The sequence below is a fragment of the Lithobates pipiens genome, unplaced genomic scaffold (assembly GCF_037356315.1).
Source record: "Lithobates pipiens isolate NorthernLeopardFrog02 unplaced genomic scaffold, aLitPip1_a1.2 Scaffold_47, whole genome shotgun sequence".
NCBI lineage: Eukaryota > Metazoa > Chordata > Amphibia > Anura > Ranidae > Lithobates > Lithobates pipiens.
Window position 1 is genome coordinate 1,814,858 of NW_027507871.1, and position 24,174 is coordinate 1,839,031.

At 60.3% G+C, this 24,174-nt stretch overlaps 1 protein-coding gene across 4 annotated transcripts in view; it reads left to right on the plus strand.

The window, feature by feature from the left end:
• USP5 (ubiquitin specific peptidase 5) overlaps positions 1 to 24,174 on the plus strand; it is a gene marked incomplete in the record, with an annotated part of 74,129 nt that overhangs the window by 24,459 nt on the left and 25,496 nt on the right. For all 4 annotated transcript variants that reach the window (XM_077467101.1, XM_077467100.1, XM_077467103.1 and 1 more), the window contains 4 exon segments: positions 9,992 to 10,137; positions 15,573 to 15,757; positions 20,646 to 20,740; positions 20,830 to 21,023. In XM_077467101.1, coding sequence (XP_077323227.1) covers positions 9,992 to 10,137; positions 15,573 to 15,757; positions 20,646 to 20,740; positions 20,830 to 21,023 — 620 coding nt within the window.

The following is a 24,174-nucleotide window of genomic DNA, read 5'->3' on the forward strand; positions in this document are numbered from 1 at the left end:
CACAGGACGGACCGCTGGGGGACGGAGGGGATGTGACATGGGACGGACCGCTGGGGGACGGAGGGGATGTGACACGGGACGGACCGCTGGGGGACGGAGGGGGTGTGACACGGGATGGACCGCTGGGGGACGGAGGGGATGTGACACGGGACGGACCGCTGGGGGACGGAGGGGATGTGACACGGGACGGACCGCTGGGGGACGGAGGGGATGTGACACGGGACGGACCGCTGGGGGACGGAGGGGATGTGACACGGGACGGACCGCTGGGGGACGGAGGGGATGTGACACGGGACGGACCGCTGGGGGACGGAGGGGATGTGACACGGGACGGACCGCTGGGGGACGGAGGGGATGTGACACGGGACGGACCGCTGGGGGACGGAGGGGATGTGACACGGGATGGACCGCTGGGGGACGGAGGGGATGTGACACGGGACGGACCGATGGGGGACGGACCGCTGGGGGACGGAGGGGATGTGACACGGACCGCTGGGGGACGGAGGGGATGTGACACGGGACGGACCCCTGGGGGACGGAGGGGATGTGACGGGGGACGGACCGCTGGGGGACGGAGGGGATGTGACACGGGACGGACCGCTGGGGGACGGAGGGGATGTGACACGGGACGGACCCCTGGGGGATGGATCGCTGGGGGACGGAGCGGATGTGACATGGGACGGACCGCTGGGGGACGGAGGGGATGTGACATGGGACGGACCGCTGGGGGACGGAGGGGATGTGACACAGGACGGACCGCTGGGGGACGGAGGGGATGTGACACGGGATGGACCCCTGGGGGACGGAGGGGATGTGACACAGGACGGACCGCTGGGGGACGGAGGGGATGTGACACGGGACGGACCGCTGGGGGACGGAGGGGATGTGACACGGGACGGACCGCTGGGGGACGGAGGGGATGTGACACGGGACGGACCGCTGGGGGACGGAGGGGATGTGACACGGGACGGACCGCTGGGGGACGGAGGGGATGTGACACGGGATGGACCGCTGGGGGACAGAGGGGATGTGACACGGGACGGACCGCTGGGGGACGGAGGGGATGTGACACGGGACGGACCCCTGGGGGATGGACCGCTGGGGGACGGAGGGGATGTGACACGGGACGGACCGCTGGGGGACGGAGGGGATGTGACACGGGACGGACCCCTGGGGGATGGACCGCTGGGGGACGGAGGGGATGTGACACGGGACGGACCGCTGGGGGACGGAGGGGATGTGACACGGGACGGACCGCTGGGGGACGGACCCCTGGGGGATGGACCGCTGGGGGACGGAGGGGATGTGACATGGGACGGACCCCTGGGGGACGGAGGGGATGTGACACGGGACGGACCCCTGGGGGACGGAGGGGATGTGACACGGGACGGACCGCTGGGGGACGGAGGGGATGTGACACGGGACGGACCGCTGGGGGACGGAGGGGATGTGACGGGGGACGGAGGGGATGTGACACGGGACGGACCCCTGGGGGATGGACCGCTGGGGGACGGAGGGGATGTGACGGGGGACGGAGGGGATGTGACACGGGACGGACCCCTGGGGGATGGACCGCTGGGGGATGGAGGGGATGTGACATGGGACGGACCGCTGGGGGACGGAGGGGATGTGACACGGGACGGACCCCTGGGGGACGGAGGGGGATGTGACACGGGACGGACCACTGGGGGACGGAGGGGATGTGACACGGGACGGACCGCTGGGGGACGGAGGGGATGTGACACGGGACGGACCCCTGGGGGATGGACGGAGGGGATGTGACACGGGACGGACCGCTGGGGGACGGAGGGGATGTGACGCGGGACGGACCGCTGGGGGACGGAGGGCGAGTGACGCGGGACGGACCGCTGGGGGACGGAGGGCATGTGACGCGGGACGGACCGCTGGGGGACGGAGGGCATGTGACGCGGGACGGACCGCTGGGGGACGGAGGGGATGTGACACTTGACGCACCGCTGGGGGACGGACCGCTGGGGGACGGAGGGGATGTGACGCGGGACGGACCCCTGGGGGACGGAGGGGATGTGACGCGGGACGGACCCCTGGGGGACGGAGGGGATGTGACGCGGGACGAACCGCTGGGGGACGAAGGGCGAGTGACGCGGGACGGACCGCTGGGGGACGGAGGGCATGTGACGCGGGACGGACCGCTGGGGGACGGAGGGCATGTGACGCGGGACGGACCGCTGGGGGACGGAGGGCATGTGACGCGGGACGGACCGCTGGGGGACGGAGGGCATGTGACGCTGGACGGACCGCTGGGGGACGGAGGGCATGTGACGCGGGACGGACCGCTGGGGGACGGAGGGGATGTGACGCGGGACGGACCGCTGGGGGACGGAGGGCATGTGACGCGGGACGGACCGCTGGGGGACGGAGGGCATGTGACGCGGACGGTCCGCTGGGGGACGGAGGGCATGTGACACGGGACGGACCGCTGGGGGACGGAGGGCATGTGACGCGGGACGGACCGCTGGGGGACGGAGGGCATGTGACGGGGGACGGAGGGGATGTGACACGGGACGGACCCCTGGGGGATGGACCGCTGGGGGATGGAGGGGATGTGACACGGGACGGACCGCTGGGGGACGGAGGGGATGTGACACGGGACGGACCGCTGGGGGACGGAGGGGATGTGACACGGGACGGACCGCTGGGGGACGGAGGGGATGTGACACGGGACGGACCACTGTGGGACGGAGGGGATGTGACACTTGACGCACCGCTGGGGGACGGAGGGGATGTGACACGGGACGGACCACTGGGGGACGGAGGGGATGTGACACTTGACGCACCGCTGGGGGACGGACCGCTGGGGGACGGAGGGGATGTGACATGGGACGGACCCTGGGGGATGGACGGAGGGGATGTGACATGGGACGGACCGCTGGGGGACGGAGGGGATGTGACGCGGGACGGACCGCTGGGGGACGGAGGGGATGTGACACGGGACGGACCCCTGGGGGACGGAGGGGTTGTGACACGGGACGGACCCCTGGGGGACGGAGGGGATGTGACACGGGACGGACCCCTGGGGGACGGAGGGGATGTGACACGGGACGGACCCCTGGGGGACGGAGGGGTTGTGACACGGGACGGACCCCTGGGGGACGGAGGGGATGTGACACGGGACGGACCCCTGGGGGACGGAGGGGATGTGACACGGGACGGACCGCTGGGGGACGGAGGGGATGTGACACGGGACGGACCGCTGGGGGACGGAGGGGATGTGACACGGGACGGACCCCTGGGGGATGGACCGCTGGGCGACGGAGGGGATGTGACACGGGACGGACCACTGGGGGACGGACCCCTGGGGGACGGAGGGGATGTGACACGGGACGGACCGCTGGGGGACGGAGGGGATGTGACACGGGACGGACCCCTGGGGGACGGAGGGGATGTGACACGGGACGGACCGCTGGGGGACGGAGGGGATGTGACACGGGACGGACCGCTGGGGGACGGAGGGGATGTGACACGGGACGGACCGCTGGGGGACGGAGGGGATGTGACACGGGACGGACCGCTGGGGGACGGAGGGGATGTGACACGGGACGGACCCCTGGGGGATGGAGGGGATGTGACGGACGGAGGGGATGTGACACGGGACGGACCACTGGGGGACGGACCACTGGGGGACGGAGGGGATGTGACACTTGACGCACCGCTGGGGGACGGAGGGGATGTGACATGGGACGGACCGCTGGGGGACGGAGGGGATGTGACGCGGGACGGACCGCTGGGGGACGGAGGGGATGTGACGCGGGACGGACCGCTGGGGGACGGAGGGGATGTGACGCGGGACGGACCGCTGGGGGACGGAGGGGATGTGACGCGGGACGGACCGCTGGGGGACGGAGGGGATGTGACGCGGGACGGACCGCTGGGGGACGGAGGGGATGTGACGCGGGACGGACCGCTGGGGGACGGAGGGGATGTGACGCGGGACGGACCGCTGGGGGACGGAGGGGATGTGACACGGGACGGACCGCTGGGGGACGGAGGGGATGTGACACGGGACGGACCCCTGGGGGACGGACCGCTGGGGGACGGAGGGGATGTGACACGGGACGGACCCCTGGGGGACGGAGGGGATGTGACACGGGACGGACCGCTGGGGGACGGAGGGGATGTGACACGGGACGGACCGCTGGGGGACGGAGGGGATGTGACACGAGACGGACCCCTGGGGGATGGACCGCTGGGGGATGGAGGGGATGTGACGGACGGAGGGGATGTGACACGGGACGGACCACTGGGGGACGGACCACTGGGGGACGGAGGGGATGTGACATGGGACGGACCGCTGGGGGACGGAGGGGATGTGACGCGGGACGGACCGCTGGGGGACGGAGGGGATGTGACGCGGGACGGACCGCTGGGGGACGGAGGGCATGTGACGCGGGACGGACCGCTGGGGGACGGAGGGCATGTGACGCGGGACGGACCGCTGGGGGACGGAGGGCATGTGACGCGGGACGGACCGCTGGGGGACGGAGGGCATGTGACGCGGGACGGACCGCTGGGGGACGGAGGGCATGTGACGCGGGACGGACCGCTGGGGGACGGAGGGCATGTGACGCGGGACGGACCGCTGGGGGACGGAGGGCATGTGACGCGGGACGGACCGCTGGGGGACGGAGGGCATGTGACGCGGGACGGACCGCTGGGGGACGGAGGGCATGTGACGCGGGACGGACCGCTGGGGGACGGAGGGGATGTGACGCGGGACGGACCGCTGGGGGACGGAGGGGATGTGACGCGGGACGGACCGCTGGGGGACGGAGGGGATGTGACGCGGGACGGACCGCTGGGGGACGGAGGGGATGTGACGCGGGACGGACCCCTGGGGGACGGAGGGGATGTGACACGGGACGGACCCCTGGGGGACGGAGGGGATGTGACACGGGACGGACCGCTGGGGGACGGAGGGGATGTGACACGGGACGGACCGCTGGGGGACGGAGGGGATGGGACACGGGACGGACCCCTGGGGGATGGACCTCTGGGGGACGGAGGGGATGTGACACGGGACGGACCACTGGGGGACGGACCCCTGGGGGACGGAGGGGATGTGACACGGGACGGACCGCTGGGGGACGGAGGGGATGTGACACGGGACGGACCCCTGGGGGACGGAGGGGATGTGACACGGGACGGACCGCTGGGGGACGGAGGGGATGTGACACGGGACGGACCGCTGGGGGACGGAGGGGATGTGACACGGGACGGACCGCTGGGGGACGGAGGGGATGTGACACGGGACGGACCGCTGGGGGACGGAGGGGATGTGACACGGGACGGACCCCTGGGGGATGGACCGCTGGGGGATGGAGGGGATGTGACGGACGGAGGGGATGTGACACGGGACGGACCACTGGGGGACGGAGGGGATGTGACACTTGACGCACCGCTGGGGGACGGAGGGGATGTGACATGGGACGGACCGCTGGGGGACGGAGGGGATGTGACGCGGGACGGACCGCTGGGGGACGGAGGGGATGTGACGCGGGACGGACCGCTGGGGGACGGAGGGGATGTGACGCGGGACGGACCGCTGGGGGACGGAGGGGATGTGACGCGGGACGGACCGCTGGGGGACGGAGGGGATGTGACGCGGGACGGACCCCTGGGGGACGGAGGGGATGTGACGCGGGACGGACCCCTGGGGGACGGAGGGGATGTGACACGGGACGGACCGCTGGGGGACGGAGGGGATGTGACACGGGACGGACCGCTGGGGGACGGAGGGGATGTGACACGGGACGGACCCCTGGGGGACGGACCGCTGGGGGACGGAGGGGATGTGACACGGGACGGACCCCTGGGGGACGGAGGGGATGTGACACGGGACGGACCGCTGGGGGACGGAGGGGATGTGACACGAGACGGACCCCTGGGGGATGGACCGCTGGGGGATGGAGGGGATGTGACGGACGGAGGGGATGTGACACGGGACGGACCACTGGGGGACGGAGGGGATGTGACACGGGACGGACCGCTGGGGGACGGAGGGGATGTGACACGGGACGGACCGCTGGGGGACGGAGGGGATGTGACACGAGACGGACCCCTGGGGGATGGACCGCTGGGGGATGGAGGGGATGTGACGGACGGAGGGGATGTGACACGGGACGGACCACTGGGGGACGGAGGGGATGTGACATGGGACGGACCGCTGGGGGACGGAGGGGATGTGACGCGGGACGGACCGCTGGGGGACGGAGGGCATGTGACGAGGGACGGACCGCTGGGGGACGGAGGGCATGTGACGCGGGACGGACCGCTGGGGGACGGAGGGCATGTGACGCGGGACGGACCGCTGGGGGACGGAGGGCATGTGACGCGGGACGGACCGCTGGGGGGCGGAGGGGATGTGACGCGGGACGGACCGCTGGGGGGCGGAGGGGATGTGACGCGGGACGGACCGCTGGGGGACGGAGGGCATGTGACGCGGGACGGACCCCTGGGGGACGGAGGGGATGTGACACGGGACGGACCGCGGGGGGACGGAGGGGATGTGACACGGGACGGACCGCGGGGGGACGGAGGGGATGTGACACGGGACGGACCGCTGGGGGACGGAGGGGATGTGACACGGGACGGACCGCTGGGGGACGGAGGGGATGTGACACGGGACGGACCCCTGGGGGATGGACCGCTGGGGGATGGAGGGGATGTGACGGACGGAGGGGATGTGACACGGGACGGACCCCTGGGGGACGGACCCCTGGGGGACGGAGGGGATGTGACACGGGACGGACCGCTGGGGGACGGAGGGGATGTGACACGGGACGGACCCCTGGGGGACGGACCGCTGGGGGACGGAGGGGATGTGACACGGGACGGACCGCTGGGGGACGGAGGGGATGTGACACGGGACGGACCCCTGGGGGACGGAGGGGATGTGACACGGGACGGACCGCTGGGGGACGGAGGGGATGTGACACGGGACGGACCCCTGGGGGATGGACCGCTGGGGGATGGAGGGGATGTGACGGACGGAGGGGATGTGACACGGGACGGACCACTGGGGGACGGACCACTGGGGGACGGAGGGGATGTGACGCGGGACGGACCGCTGGGGGACGGAGGGCATGTGACGCGGGACGGACCGCTGGGGGACGGAGGGCATGTGACGCGGGACGGACCGCTGGGGGACGGAGGGGATGTGACGGGGACGGACCGCTGGGGGACGGAGGGGATGTGACAAGGGACGGACCGCTGGGGGACGGAGGGGATGTGACACGGGACGGACCCCTGGGGGACGGAGGGGATGTGACACGGGACGGACCCCTGGGGGACGGAGGGGATGTGACACGGGACGGACCGCTGGGGGACGGAGGGGATGTGACACGGGACGGACCGCTGGGGGACGGAGGGCATGTGACGCGGGACGGACCGCTGGGGGACGGAGGGGATGTGACTCGGGACGGACCGCTGGGGGACGGAGGGGATGTGACACGGGACGGACCGCTGGGGGACGGAGGGCATGTGACGCGGGACGGACCGCTGGGGGACGGAGGGCATGTGACGCGGGACGGACCGCTGGGGGGCGGAGGGCATGTGACGCGGGACGGACCGCTGGGGGGCGGAGGGCATGTGACGCGGGACGGACCGCTGGGGGGCGGAGGGCATGTGACGCGGGACGGACCGCTGGGGGACGGAGGGGATGTGACGGGGGACGGACCCTGGGGGACGGAGGGGATGTGACACGGGACGGACCCCTGGGGGACGGAGGGGATGTGACGGGGGACGGACCCTGGGGGACGGAGGGGATGTGACACGGGACGGACCGCTGGGGGACGGAGGGGATGTGACGCGGGACGGACCCCTGGGGGACGGAGGGGATGTGACGGGGGACGGACCGCTGGGGGACGGAGGGGGTGTGACACGGGACGGACCGCTGGGGGACGGAGGGGGTGTGACACGGGACGGACCGCTGGGGGACGGAGGGGGTGTGACACGGGACGGACCGCTGGGGGACGGAGGGGGTGTGACACGGGACGGACCACTGGGGGACGGAGGGGATGTGACGGGGGACGGACCGCTGGGGGACGGAGGGGATGTGACACGGGACGGACCGCTGGGGGACGGAGGGGATGTGACACGGGACGGACCCCTGGGGGACGGAGGGGATGTGACACGGGACGGACCCCTGGGGGACGGAGGGGATGTGACGGGGGACGGACCGCTGGGGGACGGAGGGGATGTGTAAGGGACGGACCGCTGGGGGACGGAGGGGATGTGACACGGGACGGACCCCTGGGGGACGGAGGGGATGTGACGGGGGACGGACCGCTGGGGGACGGAGGGGATGTGTAAGGGACGGACCGCTGGGGGACGGAGGGGATGTGACGCGGGACGGACCGCTGGGGGACGGAGGGGATGTGACACGGGACGGGCCCTGGGGGACGGAGGGGATGTGACGGGGGACGGACCGCTGGGGGACGGAGGGGTGTGACACGGGACGGACCGCTGGGGGACGGAGGGGGTGTGACACGGGACGGACCGCTGGGGGACGGAGGGGGTGTGACACGGGACGGACCCCTGGGGGACGGAGGGGATGTGACACGGGACGGACCGCTGGGGGACGGAGGGGATGTGACGCGGGACGGACCGCTGGGGGACGGAGGGGGTGTGACACGGGACGGACCGCTGGGGGACGGAGGGGATGTGACGCGGGACGGACCGCTGGGGGACGGAGGGGATGTGACGCGGGACGGACCGCTGGGGGACGGAGGGGATGTGACGCGGGACGGACCGCTGGGGGACGGAGGGGGTGTGACACGGGGCGGCCGCTGGGTGGGGGATGGAGGGGATGCGGAATGATTTGATCCGGTGATGTCATCTGTAAGAGGACAGTATATTGTATCTATACTGTGTTTTTACGTTTTGAATTTGGCGCCGTTCTCCATCCTCGTGAGTCGCAGCACTCGCAGGGAACGGAGCCCGGCGCTGTGAGCGATCGAGCGAGACGCGGCGACTCGCGTATGGCAGCGGGGAGACATTGCGGGATCCTGGGGACAAGGTAAGTGACCTCCTACCTGGATCCTGCGATGCGATCCCGATCCTGCTTCGGGGGTTAACTCTTTTGGTACTGAAATCTCACCCTGAGCCAGACTTGGGAATACCGCCAGAAAAAAAATACCCCTCACACCCCCCCCCCCGGTGGTGATTAAATATCATCAAAATAAAGTTCTATTTGTGAGATAAAAATGTCCTATTTGTACAATGTTACGTGTCTGAGTAATTGTCATTCAAAGTGTGACCACGCTGAGAGCTTAGCCTGGGCGGCAGGGGGGAGTGGACTGTATTGGGGGACAGGAAGGGGGGAGTGGCCGGTATTGGGGGGGGGGGCAGGAAAGGGGAGAGTGCCCTGTATGGGGGGGGAGATACCTGGTATTGGGGGGGCAGGAAGGGGGGTAGTGGCCGGTATTAGGGGGGGGGCGAAGTACCTGGTATTGGGGGCAGAAAGGGGGGAATGGCTGGTATTGGGGGGCAGAAAGGGGGAATGGCTGGTATTGGGGGGCAGGAAGGGGGGAATGGCTGGTATTGGGGGGGCAGGAAGGGGGGAATGGCTGGTATTGGGGGGCAGGAAGGGGGGGAATGGCTGGTATTGGGGGGCAGAAAGGGGGAATGGCTGGTATTGGGGGGCAGGAAGGGGGGAATGGCTGGTATTGGGGGGCAGGAAGGGGGGAATGGTGGTTTTGGGGGGCAGAAAGGGGGGAGTGCCCTGTATTTGGGTGGAAGTACCTGGTATTGGGGGGCAGGAAGGGGGAGAAGTGCCGGTATTGGGGGGGGAGTGCCTTGTATTGGGGGGCAGGAAGGGGAAGAAGTGCCGGTATTGAAGGGGTTAAGCGGTGTTTGTTAGTGACCAATCACGTGAAGCGGATGAAGTTCCCGTGTTATGAAGGAATAGGATGTCTTCCTCTCCATGTTTGATGTTCTTCCCGTTCATTTCTAGGTTTCCTCTGCCATAGATGCCATCCTGGCTGCAGACTCCGCCTCCCGCAAACAGGAAATCCAGGCGTGGGATGGAGAGGTCAGGCAGGTGTCCAAGCACGCCTTCCACCTGCCGCAGCTTGAGGGGGTTCCCCGCATCCCCCCCTGGTAAGAGCCCCCCCCCCCCCCCGTATCCCTTATTAGTGTATAGGAGGGGCACAGAGATATTGTGGGGGAGGGGATTTACTGAAATCGGAGAGTGCAGAATCTGGGGCAGTTCTACATGGGAGCCAATCAGCTTCCAGCTTTATTGTCAAAGCTTCGTTCAACAAACTAAAGTCAGAAGCTGATTGGCTGCACCAGTTCCCAAGAGCTCCAATGTTGGTAAATGAACCCCTTTGTGTAATACTGACAGTCAGAGTGTCCTGATTGGGTGGCTCCATGACCGCCCCCTGCCTGTAATGCTGATCCACTCCAGTCTTCTGTTCTTCATTAAAGTGGATGTAAACCCTCCATATCCTGAGCTGATTGGAGAAAAGGCACACCACCCCCTTTCCACCCCCTTTCCACCCCTCACCCCACCCCCCTCCACATAGGCAGAAGGACGAAGATACTTGCAGAGCTGTGCTGTGAGTAGACAAGCTCTCTGCGGTGTATAACTGTCACACAAACCAACCATTATACACTTATTGGGATTATTTTATTGTTATGGAGCAGGAAATATTTTGGCCAAAAGTTATGAAGAAATTCGATTTTTATTTTTTCCAAATTTTTAGTCTTTTTTTATTTATATATAAATAAAAATAAACGTCGGAGATGTTCAAATACCGCCGACAGAAATCTCTATTTGTGGAGAAAATGACATTTGTGTCCAGCGTTGTATTCCAGGTAAAAGTGCTAGGAACACATGGCCTGGTCATAGAGGGGGGGTAAAACTTTAGGGAGGTGAATAAATGTGACCCGGGGCAGCTCACACCCGTATGAAGGGGCCCTCGGTCGGCGCCGTCACGTGGCTGCTCCTAATCAGGACCCGCAAAGCCCGTCCTGTCCCCGCGGGCCAAGCGGAGAGAAAGCCGCAGGGATTTCAAATCCCCGGAGCGGTACATCGGTGATCCGATCTGTCAGTGCGGGGGGGTCGCCGGACTCCAGGTTATCAGGACCGGGGGTGGGGCAGCCGGTCCAAAGTAAGTTCCCCTTACAGATTTTCCCTAAAGGTCAACTCCATTTAAATCATAATTTTTAAAGAGCAACTGTCATCTTTGTCCCAGGGCGGCCCCTCCTCCGACCCGCAGCCCCTCTGTCCCGCAGCGGCCCCTCTGACCCGCTATGGCCCCTCCCCTGTCCCAGGGCTCCTCTGGCCCTCGGCGGTCCCTCCCCGGGCTCCTCTGGCCCTCGGCGGTCCCTCCCCTGTCCCCGGGCTCCTCTGACCCGCGGCGGTCCCTCCCCTGTCCCAGGGCTCCTCTGACCCCTGTCCCAGGGCTCCTCTGACCCCTGTCCCTGGGCTCCTCTGACCCCTGTCCCAGGGCTCCTCTGACCCCTGTCCCAGGGCTCCTCTGACCCCTGTCCCTGGGCTCCTCTGACCCGCGGCGGTCCCTCCCCTGTCCCCGGGCTCCTCTGGCCCGCGGCAGCCCCTCCCCTGTCCCCGGGCTCCTCTGGCCCGCGGCGGCCCCTCCCCTGTCCTCGGGCTCCTCTGGTCCTCAGCGGCCCCTCCCCTGTCCCAGGGCTCCTCTGGCCCGCGGCGGCCCCTCCCCTGTCCCCGGGCTCCTCTGGCCCGCGGCGGCCCCTCCCCTGTCCCCGGGCTCCTCTGGCCCGCGGCGGCCTGTCCCCGGGCTCCTCTGGCCCGCGGCGGCCCCTCCCCTGTCCCCGGGCTCCTCTGGCCCTCGGCGGTCCCTCCCCTGTCCCCGGGCTCCTCTGACCCGCGGCGGTCCCTCCCCTGTCCCCGGGCTCCTCTGGCCCTCGGCGGTCCCTCCCCTGTCCCAGGGCTCCTCTGACCCGCGGCGGCCCCTCCCCTGTCCCCGGGCTCCTCTGGCCCCGCGGCGGCCCCTCCCTGTCCCCGGGCTCCTCTGGCCCCGCGGCGGACCCTCCCCTGTCCCCGGTCTCCTCTGGCCCGCGGCGGCCCCTCTGTCCCTGCTGCGGCTCCTCCCCCTCCGACCTGCGGCGGCAGCTCCTCCCCCTCTGGCCCGCTGTTGGCTCCTCCCCCCGGCCTGCTGTTGGCTCACCGACAGTCTCATTCACTTTAATGGGATGTCTGGTGATGCGGCAGGGACACGACGAGGTGAGAGAGTATTTTCAAACAAAATTAAGGTTTCCTATTAGAATAATCAGCTGTCCGGTTAGTAAAACTGCGATATCCGAACGATTCAATCGCACAGTTTGTAGTGTACATAGAGGAATATTCCTGAACTTTGTTTGATCTCATGATTGCTGTGACATCAATGCGGTGCACGTGATCTCAGCTCGCAGAGCTTGGATTCATTGAATGAGTTTACCAAAAATGTAAATGTTGCAGAATAGCGGCCTCATGCTCCATAACTGAGCTCCATTTCATGAATGAACTCCATTATTAATGGATCTTCTATACAGAACTATCCGCAGATGGATTTTTACTCCAAAAACATTTGATTAAGATAAATGTGATGATTTCTGATTTGTAGCCCCCCTGATTGTGGTAATGAAAGGCCTCTTACTGGGGATGTTGTACTGAATGAATTCTTGTATAGCGCCACCTATGGGAACCAAATCTCCCGACTGGGTGTCCGTCTTCAGAAGAGATAGTCTGGAGCTTCTTGCTGAAGGCCCGATGTCTGCGGTTAGAGCGTGCCATGGCCATGCTCCTTGGACTGCCAACCTTCGATCGCCCACTGATTGCACCCGCTCCCTCTGATCGCCCACTGATTGCACCCGCTCCTCTGATCGCCCACTGATTGCACCCGCTCCTCTGATCACCCACTGATTGCACCCGCTCCCTCTGATCGCCCACTGATTGCACCCGCTCCTCTGATCACCCACTGATTGCACCCGCTCCCTCTGGTCGCCCACTGATTGCACCCGCTCCCTCTGATCGCCCACTGATTGCACCCGCTCCCTCTGGTCGCCCACTGATTGCACCGCTCCCTCTGGTCGCCCACTGATTGCACCCGCTCCCTCTGGTCGCCCACTGATTGCACCCGCTCCCTCTGATCGCCCACTGATTGCACCCGCTCCCTCTGATCGCCCACTGATTGCACCCGCTCCCTCTGATCGCCCACTGATTGCACCCGCTCCTCTGATCACCCACTGATTGCACCCGCTCCCTCTGATCGCCCACTGATTGCACCCGCTCCCTCTGGTCGCCCACTGATTGCACCCGCTCCCTCTGGTCGCCCACTGATTGCACCGCTCCCTCTGGTCGCCCACTGATTGCTCCCTCTGGTCGCCCACTGATTGCACCCGCTCCTCTGATCGCCCACTGATTGCACCCGCTCCTCTGATCGCCCACTGATTGCACCCGCTCCCTCTGATCGCCCACTGATTGCACCCGCTCCCTCTGATCGCCCACTGATTGCACCCGCTCCTCTGATCACCCACTGATTGCACCCGCTCCCTCTGATCGCCCACTGATTGCACCCGCTCCTCTGATCACCCACTGATTGCACCCGCTCCCTCTGGTCGCCCACTGATTGCACCCGCTCCCTCTGATCGCCCACTGATTGCACCCGCTCCCTCTGGTCGCCCACTGATTGCACCGCTCCCTCTGGTCGCCCACTGATTGCACCCGCTCCCTCTGGTCGCCCACTGATTGCACCCGCTCCCTCTGATCGCCCACTGATTGCACCCGCTCCCTCTGGTCGCCCACTGATTGCACCCGCTCCCTCTGATCGCCCACTGATTGCACCCGCTCCCTCTGATCGCCCACTGATTGCACCCGCTCCCTCTGATCGCCCACTGATTGCACCCGCTCCTCTGATCACCCACTGATTGCACCCGCTCCCTCTGATCGCCCACTGATTGCACCCGCTCCCTCTGGTCGCCCACTGATTGCACCCGCTCCCTCTGGTCGCCCACTGATTGCACCGCTCCCTCTGGTCGCCCACTGATTGCTCCCTCTGGTCGCCCACTGATTGCACCCGCTCCTCTGATCGCCCACTGATTGCACCCGCTCCTCTGATCGCCCACTGATTGCACCCGCTCCCTCTGATCGCCCACTGATTGCACCCGCTCCCTCTGGTCGCCCACTGATTGCACTCGCTCCCTCTGGTCGCCCACTGATTGCACCCGCTCCCTCTGGTCGCCCACTGATTGCACCCGCTCCCTCTGGTCGCCCACTGATTGCACCCGCTCCCTCTGGTCGCCCACTGATTGCACCGCTCCCTCTGGTCGCCCACTGATTGCACCCGCTCCCTCTGGTCGCCCACTGATTGCACCCGCTCCCTCTGATCGCCCACTGATTGCACCCGCTCCCTCTGATCGCCCACTGATTGCACCCGCTCCCTCTGATCGCCCACTGATTGCATCCGCTCCCTCTGATCGCCCACTGATTGCACCCACTCCTCTGATCGCCCACTGATTGCACCCGCTCCCTCTGATCGCCCACTGATTGCACCCACTCTGATCGCCCACTGATTGCACCCGCTCCCTCTGGTCGCCCACTGATTGCACCCGCTCCCTCTGATCGCCCAAGCTCCCTCTGATCGCCCACTGATTGCACCCGCTCCCTCTGATCGCCCACTGATTGCACCCGCTCCCTCTGGTCGCCCACTGATTGCACCCGCTCCCTCTGGTCGCCCACTGATTGCACCCGCTCCCTCTGGTCGCCCACTGATTGCACCCGCTCCCTCTGGTCGCCCACTGATTGCACCCGCTCCCTCTGATCGCCCACTGATTGCACCCGCTCCCTCTGATCGCCCACTGATTGCACCCGCTCCCTCTGGTCGCCCACTGATTGCACCCGCTCCCTCTGGTCGCCCACTGATTGCACCCGCTCCCTCTGGTCGCCCACTGATTGCACCCGCTCCCTCTGGTCGCCCACTGATTGCACCCGCTCCCTCTGGTCGCCCACTGATTGCACCGCTCCCTCTGGTCGCCCACTGATTGCACCCGCTCCCTCTGGTCGCCCACTGATTGCACCCGCTCCCTCTGATCGCCCACTGATTGCACCCGCTCCCTCTGATCGTCCACTGATCGCCCACTGATTGCACCCGCTCCCTCTGATCGCCCACTGATTGCACCCACTCCTCTGATCGCCCACTGATTGCACCCACTCCTCTGATCGCCCACTGATTGCACCCGCTCCCTCTGATCGCCCACTGATTGCACCCACTCCTCTGATCGCCCACTGATTGCACCCGCTCCCTCTGGTCGCCCACTGATTGCACCCGCTCCCTCTGATCGCCCAAGCTCCCTCTGATCGCCCACTGATTGCACCCGCTCCCTCTGATCGCCCACTGATTGCACCCGCTCCCTCTGGTCGCCCACTGATTGCACCCGCTCCCTCTGGTCGCCCACTGATTGCACCCGCTCCTCTGATCGCCCACTGATTGCACCCGCTCCTCTGATCGCCCACTGATTGCACCCGCTCCTCTGATCGCCCACGTTGGTCTCACTCCTCCTGTCTCTCTCCTCAGTGGTTGGCGGTGCAGTGTGTGTGATCTCCGGGAGAACTTGTGGCTCAATCTGACGGACGGCTCCATTCTGTGCGGCCGGCGATACTTCGATGGCAGCGGAGGGAACAATCACGCCGTTCAGCATTATAAGGAGACGGGGTACCCGCTTGCTGTGAAGCTCGGCACTATTACCCCCGATGGGGCAGGTAGGTCTCCTTGTATCTGTATTAACCCCTCGCTGACTGTATAACTGACATGTATGGATCATGTGCCTAGTACGTGGTGGGGTGCGCATGCGTGCCACTGGAGGACTGCTCCCGCTGTGATTGTATAGGTAGGTACCAGGGACCCCCGATGTCTGCCGGCACCCGCTGATCCTTCAGTACTGGGGGGAGAACCGGAAAAAATGGATCCTGTGTGAATAGAAGCCCCTCCCCCACAGTACACAAAAGCACTGGCTAGGCACACATTTAACCCTTTGATCACCCCCCGATTAACCCCTTCCCAGCCAGTGTCAATGGTACAGTGACAGTGCATATTTATTAGCATGTATTGGTGCCACTGGTGATTACATAGGTGAGGGTGAAAAAACACACAAGTCCATCAAGTCCAACCTCTGTGTGTGATTAAATGTCAGTGTTACATTGTATATCTCTGAACGTTGTCCGTCACAATGTCACAATGTCGCAGTCTCGCTATCAGTCGCTGATCGCCGCCATTACTAGTAATAAATATAAATATCCCATAGTTTGTAGACATGATGACTTTTCTGCAAACCAATCAATATACCAATCAATATACACTTATTGGGATTTTGTGTATCGAAAACAGAATACAGATTGGAATACATTTAAGAAATTCAATTTATTTTTGTTTATAGCATAAAAATAAAACCACAGAGGAGATCAAATCCCACCAAAAGAAATCTCTATTTGTGGGGAGAAAAAGGAGATTCATTTTATTTGGGAACAGCGCCGCACGACCGCGCAATTGTCAGAGTAATGGAGGGCCGTATAGCAACAAGTGGCCTGGTTATCAAGGGGGGTAAATCTTCCAGAGGTCAAGTGGTTAAAGGTGAAGTTTATCTTTCTGAACATATTACATCTGCATTTAGGACGTTTCATGTTCAGCCCAGATCCCCTCCCCCCCTCCCGTGACAGTGGGCAGGGAACCTTCTCCCTGGACCCGCTGTCACAATTTTCCTCTCACACGGATCAATCATTCATTCCGTTTCCTGTGAATGAATGGACTACAAGTACCATCGTCCATTGTGGGTGGCGGCTTGTAGTTCTCAGGGTGAGCGCTCCGGTAGTTGATTGGTCCTCCTGCCCGGTACGGGGGAGGGGGGGGGGGCACACAGCTACACTGACAGTCTGCACCCGCCGTCTGCAATGCTCTGCAGCTCCTTGGGAAACCATAATAAATTCACATCATTTTTTTACCTGCAAAAGATGTTTGTGACGGGAGAAGAGGCGTCTCTCATTTGTTTTCAAAAGATGAACTTCTCCTTTAAATGACAGTAATGAGTCCAGTGACCCCGATACGGGTTTTCCTTCCTGGTCCCCCCAGTCTGGTGGGGGTGGGGTCAATAATGACATTTTGTTTTATTGGACCTTTCTACTCCGGCACCATGACTGATTTGTTTCCATCATAAAGTCCTCTGTAGTTAGTAGATTGGGGGAGGGGTATGAGAGAGATTCCTTCGCAAGGGCTGTCTGATTATAATACACACACACTCACAATATATATATAATACACACACACACACACACTATATATATAATACACACAATAAATATAACACACACACACAATATATATAACACACACACACAATATATATATATATATATATATATATATAACACACACACAATAAATATAACACACAATATATATAACACACAATATATATAACACACACACACAATATATATATATAATACACACACACACACACACACACACACACAATATATATATATATATATAATACACACACACAATATATATATAATACACACACACACACAATATATATATAATACACACACACACAATATATATATATAATACACACACACATACACACATATATATAATACACACACACAATATATATATATATATAATACACACACACACACACAATATATATATATATAATACACACACACACACACACAATATATATATATATAATACACACACACACACACACAATATATATATTACACACACACACACAATATATATATAATACAGTAGTGCTCATAAGTTTGCATACCCTGGCAGAATTTCTGATTTCTCTGCCATTTTTCAGAGAATATAAATAACACAAACTTCTCTCACTCGTGGTCAGTGATTGGCTGAAGCCATTTATTATCTATCATCTGTGTTTACTCTTTTTATATCATAATGGCAACAGAAACTCCCCAAATGACCCTGATCAAAAGTTTACACACCCCGGTTCTTAATACCCTGTGTTGCCCCCCTTGGAGTCTTCTGTGGTATTTGTGGATGAGGCTCTTTATCTTCTCAGATGTTCCTCTTGGTAAAAGTCCTCCAGTTCCTGGAAATTCTCGGTGTGTCTTCTATGAACGGCACGTCTGAGATCTCCCCAGAGGGGCCCAATGATATTGAGGTCAGGAGACTGAGATGACCAATCCAGAACCTTCACTTTATTCTGCTGTAGCCAATGACAGGAGGTCTTGGGTTTTGGATCATTGTCATGTTGGAATGTACCTCCCATGCACAGCTTCCTGGCTGATGAATGAAATGTTCCTCCGGTATTATTTGATAACATTCTGCATTCATCTCGTCATAAATTTTGACCAAATCTCCTGTGCCTTTGTATCTCACACATCCCAAAACATCAGTGATCCACCGCCGTGTTTCACAGTAGGGATGGTGGACCTATCGTAGGCCTTGTTGACTCCTCTCCAAATGTAGAGTTTATGGTTGTGGCCAAAAAGCTCCATTTTGGTCTCATCTCTCCAAATGACTTTGTGACAGAAGGTTGGATTCGTGTCTCGGTGCTGTTTGGTGTATTGTAAACGGGATACTTTGACATTCGTGTAGTGATGGTTTCTTCTGGAGACTCGGCCATGCCGCCCATCTTTCTTAAAGTTCCTCCTTATTGTGCATCTTGAAACCTCCACACCACATGTTTTCAGAGAGTCCTGTATTTCTCCTGAAGTTATTTGTGGGGTTTTCTTTGCATCCCAAACAATTTTCCTGGCAGTTGTGGCTGAAATTTTAGTTGGTCTACCTGACCGCGGTTTGGTTTCACCAGAACCCCTCATTTTCCACTTCTTGATTAGAGTTTGAACACTGCTGATTGATATTCCCAATTCCTTGGATATCTTTTTATATCCCTTTCCTGTATAAAGTTCAACTACCTTTTCCCGCAGATCATTTGACAATTGTTTGCTTCCCCCCCCATGACTCAGAATCCAGAGAGGTCAGTGCAGCACTGGATGGAAGATGGAAGGGTCTGTCAGGAGTCCAGAAACTCATTGACCTTTTATATACACTAATTACACACAGATCACAGGTGAGGACGGTGGCCTCTAATAGACATTCAAACCCCTTTGTGCCACCTTGTGTGTATGTTATCAGGCCAAAATCACCGGGGTATGTAAACTTTTGATCAGGGTCATTTGGGGAGTTTCTGGGAGTAAACACAGATGATTGATAATAAATGGCTTCAGCCAATCGCTAACCATGAGTGAGAGAGAAGTTTTTGTGTTGTTCATATTCTCTGAAATATGGCCAAGAAATCAGAAATTCTGCCCCCGGGGTGTGTAAACTTATGAGCACAGTTGTGTATTATTTGATATTTCCGATATATTTTGTTAGTAAATTTCTATAACCCGCCTCTGTGTGTGCAAATTTTGTATATATTTAACAAAGCGCCACTCAAAGTGCCGGTGCTGTGTCCCCCCCCCCCCCGTATACCACTAATGCCGTGTACACACGACCACACTTTTCGACTGACTTTCTGAATGAACGGACTTGGCCACACACAATCACACCAAAGTCCGACAGATTCGGACGTGATGACGTCCGGCCGGACTAGAATAAGGAAGTTCATAGCCAGTAGCCAATAGCTGCCCTCGCGTCTGTTTTTGTCTGGATTTCTCTGAGAAATAGAACATGTTCTATTTCTAAAGTCCGCCAGATTTTTGCCAAGCAAAGGTCCAATGGAGCCCACACACGATCGAATTGTCCGATGGACTCGTTCCATCGGACCTTTTGCTGTCAAAAAGTCCGGTCGTGTGTACGCGACATAAAGAGGCGTGCTGGCGTATGTTCTAATCCAGGCTCCACATGCATAGGAAGTGGGGGTAAAAGGCCTCAGCCACACCTCTTCCTGGTAGCCACGCCCCTGACACATTTTGTCCTGCCCACAGGGTTCTTATGCCGTGTACACACGATTGGAATTCCGGCCAGAAAAAGACCGATATGAACTTTTCATCGAAAAATGCGACCGTGTGTACGCTCAATCAGAATTTATCTGTCCGAATTTCCGCCAGCCAAAAATTGATAGCAGGTTCTCAATTTTCCCGACGGAAAAACCTGTCTATCGGTAATTCCGATCGTGTGTATGCAATTCCGACACGCCAAAAATCACGCATGCTCAGATTACGAACTACGAGACGGAAGCTATTGGGTATTGAACTTCCTTTTTGTAGTCCCGTCGTACCTCACCGCGTTATAAACGATCGGAATTTGATGCGACTGTGTGTAGGCAAGACAGCTTGAGCCGAATTCCATCGGGAAAACCATCAGAGCTTCTTCCGACGAGAATTCCGATCGTGTGTACGCGGCATAAGAGTAAGCCCTGTGGGCGAGACTAAACTCAAGGGGGAGTGGCTATGAGGAAGAGGTGTGGCTATGAGGAAGAGGTGTGGCTGAGGTCGTTTTTCACTTTCTATGCACTTGGAGCCATTGGGTGAGCGTCGTTCATCTTTGGCGGGGGGGGGGGGGGGGTGATTATTTTTGCTGGTAATATCATCCTGTTATGTTGTCTGACTTTATATTACATTCTTTATTCTGAACGTTGTCCTTTCTTCTCTGCCCCTCATCTAGATGTCTATTCTTATGATGAAGATGATATGGTCATCGACCCCAACCTGGCTGAGCACCTGTCTCACTTTGGTATTGACATGATGAAGATGCAGAAGGTGGGTGAGCGGGGTGTACCTGTGCATAGACCATCGGGCTGAGCCCCGCCTCTTTTTTCACTCATAGAACCGCTCTTTTCTATTGGCAGACTGACAAGACGATGACCGAGCTGGAAATTGACATGAACCAGAGGATCGGGGAGTGGGAGGTGATCCAGGAATCGGGGGTCCAGCTACAACCTCTATATGGCCCGGGATACACCGGGATCCGCAATCTAGGGAACAGCTGTTATCTCAACTCCACTATGCAGGTTCTGTTCAGTATACCGGCCTTCCAGCGCAAGTGAGTATTCCTCACCTCACTATGGGGGGCTATAGACCGCTACAGAGCGGATCTCATTCCAGGAGGGCGTCTATGGGTGTCCTCCAAGGGCCGCGCGCCCCCTGTGCCCCTCTTCAGACATAGCTGTAAAGGTCCAATCACAGCTCATCGCATCTACACAAACTTACCGGTTATCGACCTTTACACAGATTATCAGTGCAGCCCCAGTCAATGCCACGTATCGGTGCAGCCTCACCGGCGCCCATCGGTGCAGCCTCACCGGCGCCCATCGGTGCAGCCTCACCAGCGCAAACCAAAACTGACTTGGTGAGGGGAAAGTATTTGATCGGCTTCTGATTTTTTGACAAAGAAACGATTGTCTATAATTTTATTGGTCGGTTTAGTATAACAGAGAATAACAACAAATCTATCCAAAAAAACACATTTCAAAAAAGTTATAAATTTGCATTTTAATGAGTGAAAGTATTTGAACCCTTCACAAAACATGACTTAGTAGTTGGTGGAGAAACCCTTGTTGGCGATCACAGAGGTCAGACGTTTCTGGGAGTTGGCCTCCAGGTTCTCACACATCTCAGGAGGGATTTTGTCCTCTTTGCAGATCCTCTCCAAGTCATGAAGGTTTCCAGGCTGACGTTTGGTGACTCCAACCCTCAGCTCCCTCCACATATTTTTTATGGGATTAAGGTCTGGAGACTGGCTAGGCCCCTCCAGGACCTTAATGTGCTTCTTCTGGAGCCCCTCCTTTGTTGCCTTGGCCGTGTGACCCATCCACGATCCATCTTCAATGCCCTGGCAGAGGGAAGGAGGTTCTCACCCAAGATTTCATGGTACATGGCCCGTCCATCGTCCCTTTGATGCGGTGAAGTTGTCCTGTCCTCTTAGCAGAAAAACACCCCCAAAGCATAATGTTTCCATGTATGATGGTGGGGGATGGTGTTATTGGGATCATAGGTCCTCCGTGTATGACGGTGGGGGATGGTGTTGTTGGGGTCATAGGTGCTCCATGTATGACGATGGGGGATGGTGTTATTGGGGTCATAGGACCTCCATGTATGATGGTGGGGGATGGTGGTCTTGGGGTCATAGGTCCCCCATGAAGGGCGGTGGGGGGTGGTGTTCTTGGGGTCATAGGTCCTCCATGTATGACGGTGGGGGATGGTGTTATTGGGGTCATAGGACCTCCATGTATGACGGTGGGGGATGGTGTTCTTGGGGTCATAGGTCCTCCATGTATGTTGGTGGGGGATGGTGTTCTTGGGGTCATAGGACCTCCATGTATGATGGTGGGGGATGGTGTTCTTGGGGTCATAGGACCTCCATGTATGACGGTGGGGGATGGTGTTGTTGGGGTCATAGGTGCTCTATGTATGACGGTGGGGGATGGTGTTATTGGGGTCATAGGACCTCCATGTATGACGGTGGGGGATGGTGTTGTTGGGGTCATAGGTGCTCCATGTATGACAGTGGGGGATGGTGTTATTGGGGTCATAGGCGTCATTCCTCCTCCTCCTCCTCCTCCTCCAAACACGGTGAGTTGCGTTGATACCAGAGAGCTTGATTTTGGCCTCCTCCTGACCACAACACTTTCCCCCGGTTCTCCTCGGAATCATCAGAGCTGGAAATTGGACTGGGCAAGAAGGGGGAGGGGAGTGTCTGGTTTTGAAGGGGTTAAGTCAAGACACCATTGTAGGGATCTGCACTCAACAGTTGTTTTCTGTGTGCCTTTTTCACACCACAATGCTGCTTTGCGGCTTGTCGCCGTGCGTTGTGAAATATGTTGAAATGCAGAATTTTTCTGCAACACACCGGAGCTGGCTGGAGGTCACTGGAGCTGGCTGGAGGTCACTGTAGGTCACCGGAGCTGGCCGGAGGTCACTGCAGGTCACTGGAGCTGGCCGGAGGTCACTGGAGCTCGCCCGGAGGTCACTGGAGCTGGCCGGAGGTCACCGCAGTGGTGGTGCTCTGCTGCAGTGCATACAAAAACATGAAAATACATTTTGACAACCTAATAAAGAAGGATCGGTACGCGGGGCTTTGTGATGTAACCGCAGAAGGCAGCTACAGGGGCGTGTTTGCAGCAGGGAGGATGGGCGGCAGAATGATGTGTTTGGATTGGCCGGGGAACGTGGCAGCAAAAAGGACTACGGGACCGCATGCACGCCATACACCACCAAGCTCAGCAAACAACAAAATCTTGGATCTGCTTGGAAGAGGATAATGTATAACCGGGGGAATTACAATTCAAGGAGGTCACTAAAACTGCCTTCCAGCCCAGCTCTGAATCTCCAGTCTGTGGTCATCGTATGTCTTCCACAAATATATCGCATTCTATCAGATTGTAAAAAGTATAAAAGAAATTTGCTGCGCTACTATTGAAAAAAATAATGATAAATGACGTAGTAAAAGCTGCCGGCACCAAACAAGACTAATACAGAGAATGTGAAAGGAAGTGCAGCGCTGTGACTACAAATCATTTCCAGACATAAACCGGGAAATAAGTGACCAAACAACGATCAATTGTGCAAAATGTAAACTACACTAATCAATAGATCCAGCCCTATCCGATTACTCATTACATTGTGGGCCCCCTTGCATCAGGTTGGCCCCCCCCCCATCGGAGCGCCCCCCTTGCATCAGGTTGGCCCCCCCATCGGAGCGCCCCCTTGCATCAGGTTGGCCCCCCCATCGGAGCGCCCCCTTGCATCAGGTTGGCCCCCCCCATCGGAGCGCCCCCTTTGCATCAGGTTGGCCCCCCCATCGGAGCGCCCCCTTGCATCAGGTTGGCCCCCCCCATCGGAGCGCCCCCTTGCATCAGGTTGGCCCCCCCCATCGGAGCGCCCCCTTGCATCAGGTTGGCCCCCCCCATCGGAGCGCCCCCTTGCATCAGGTTGGCCCCCCCCATCGGAGCGCCCCCTTGCATCAGGTTGGCCCCCCCCATCGGAGCGCCCCCTTGCATCAGGTTGGCCCCCCCCATCGGAGCGCCTCCTTGCATCAGGTTTCCCCCCTCCCCATCGGAGCGCCCCCTTGCATCAGGTTGCCCCCCCCCCCATCGGAGCGCCCCCTTGCATCAGGTTGCCCCCCCCCCCATCGGAGCGCCCCCTTGCATCAGGTTGGCCCCCACCCCCATCGGAGCGCCCCCTTGCATCAGGTT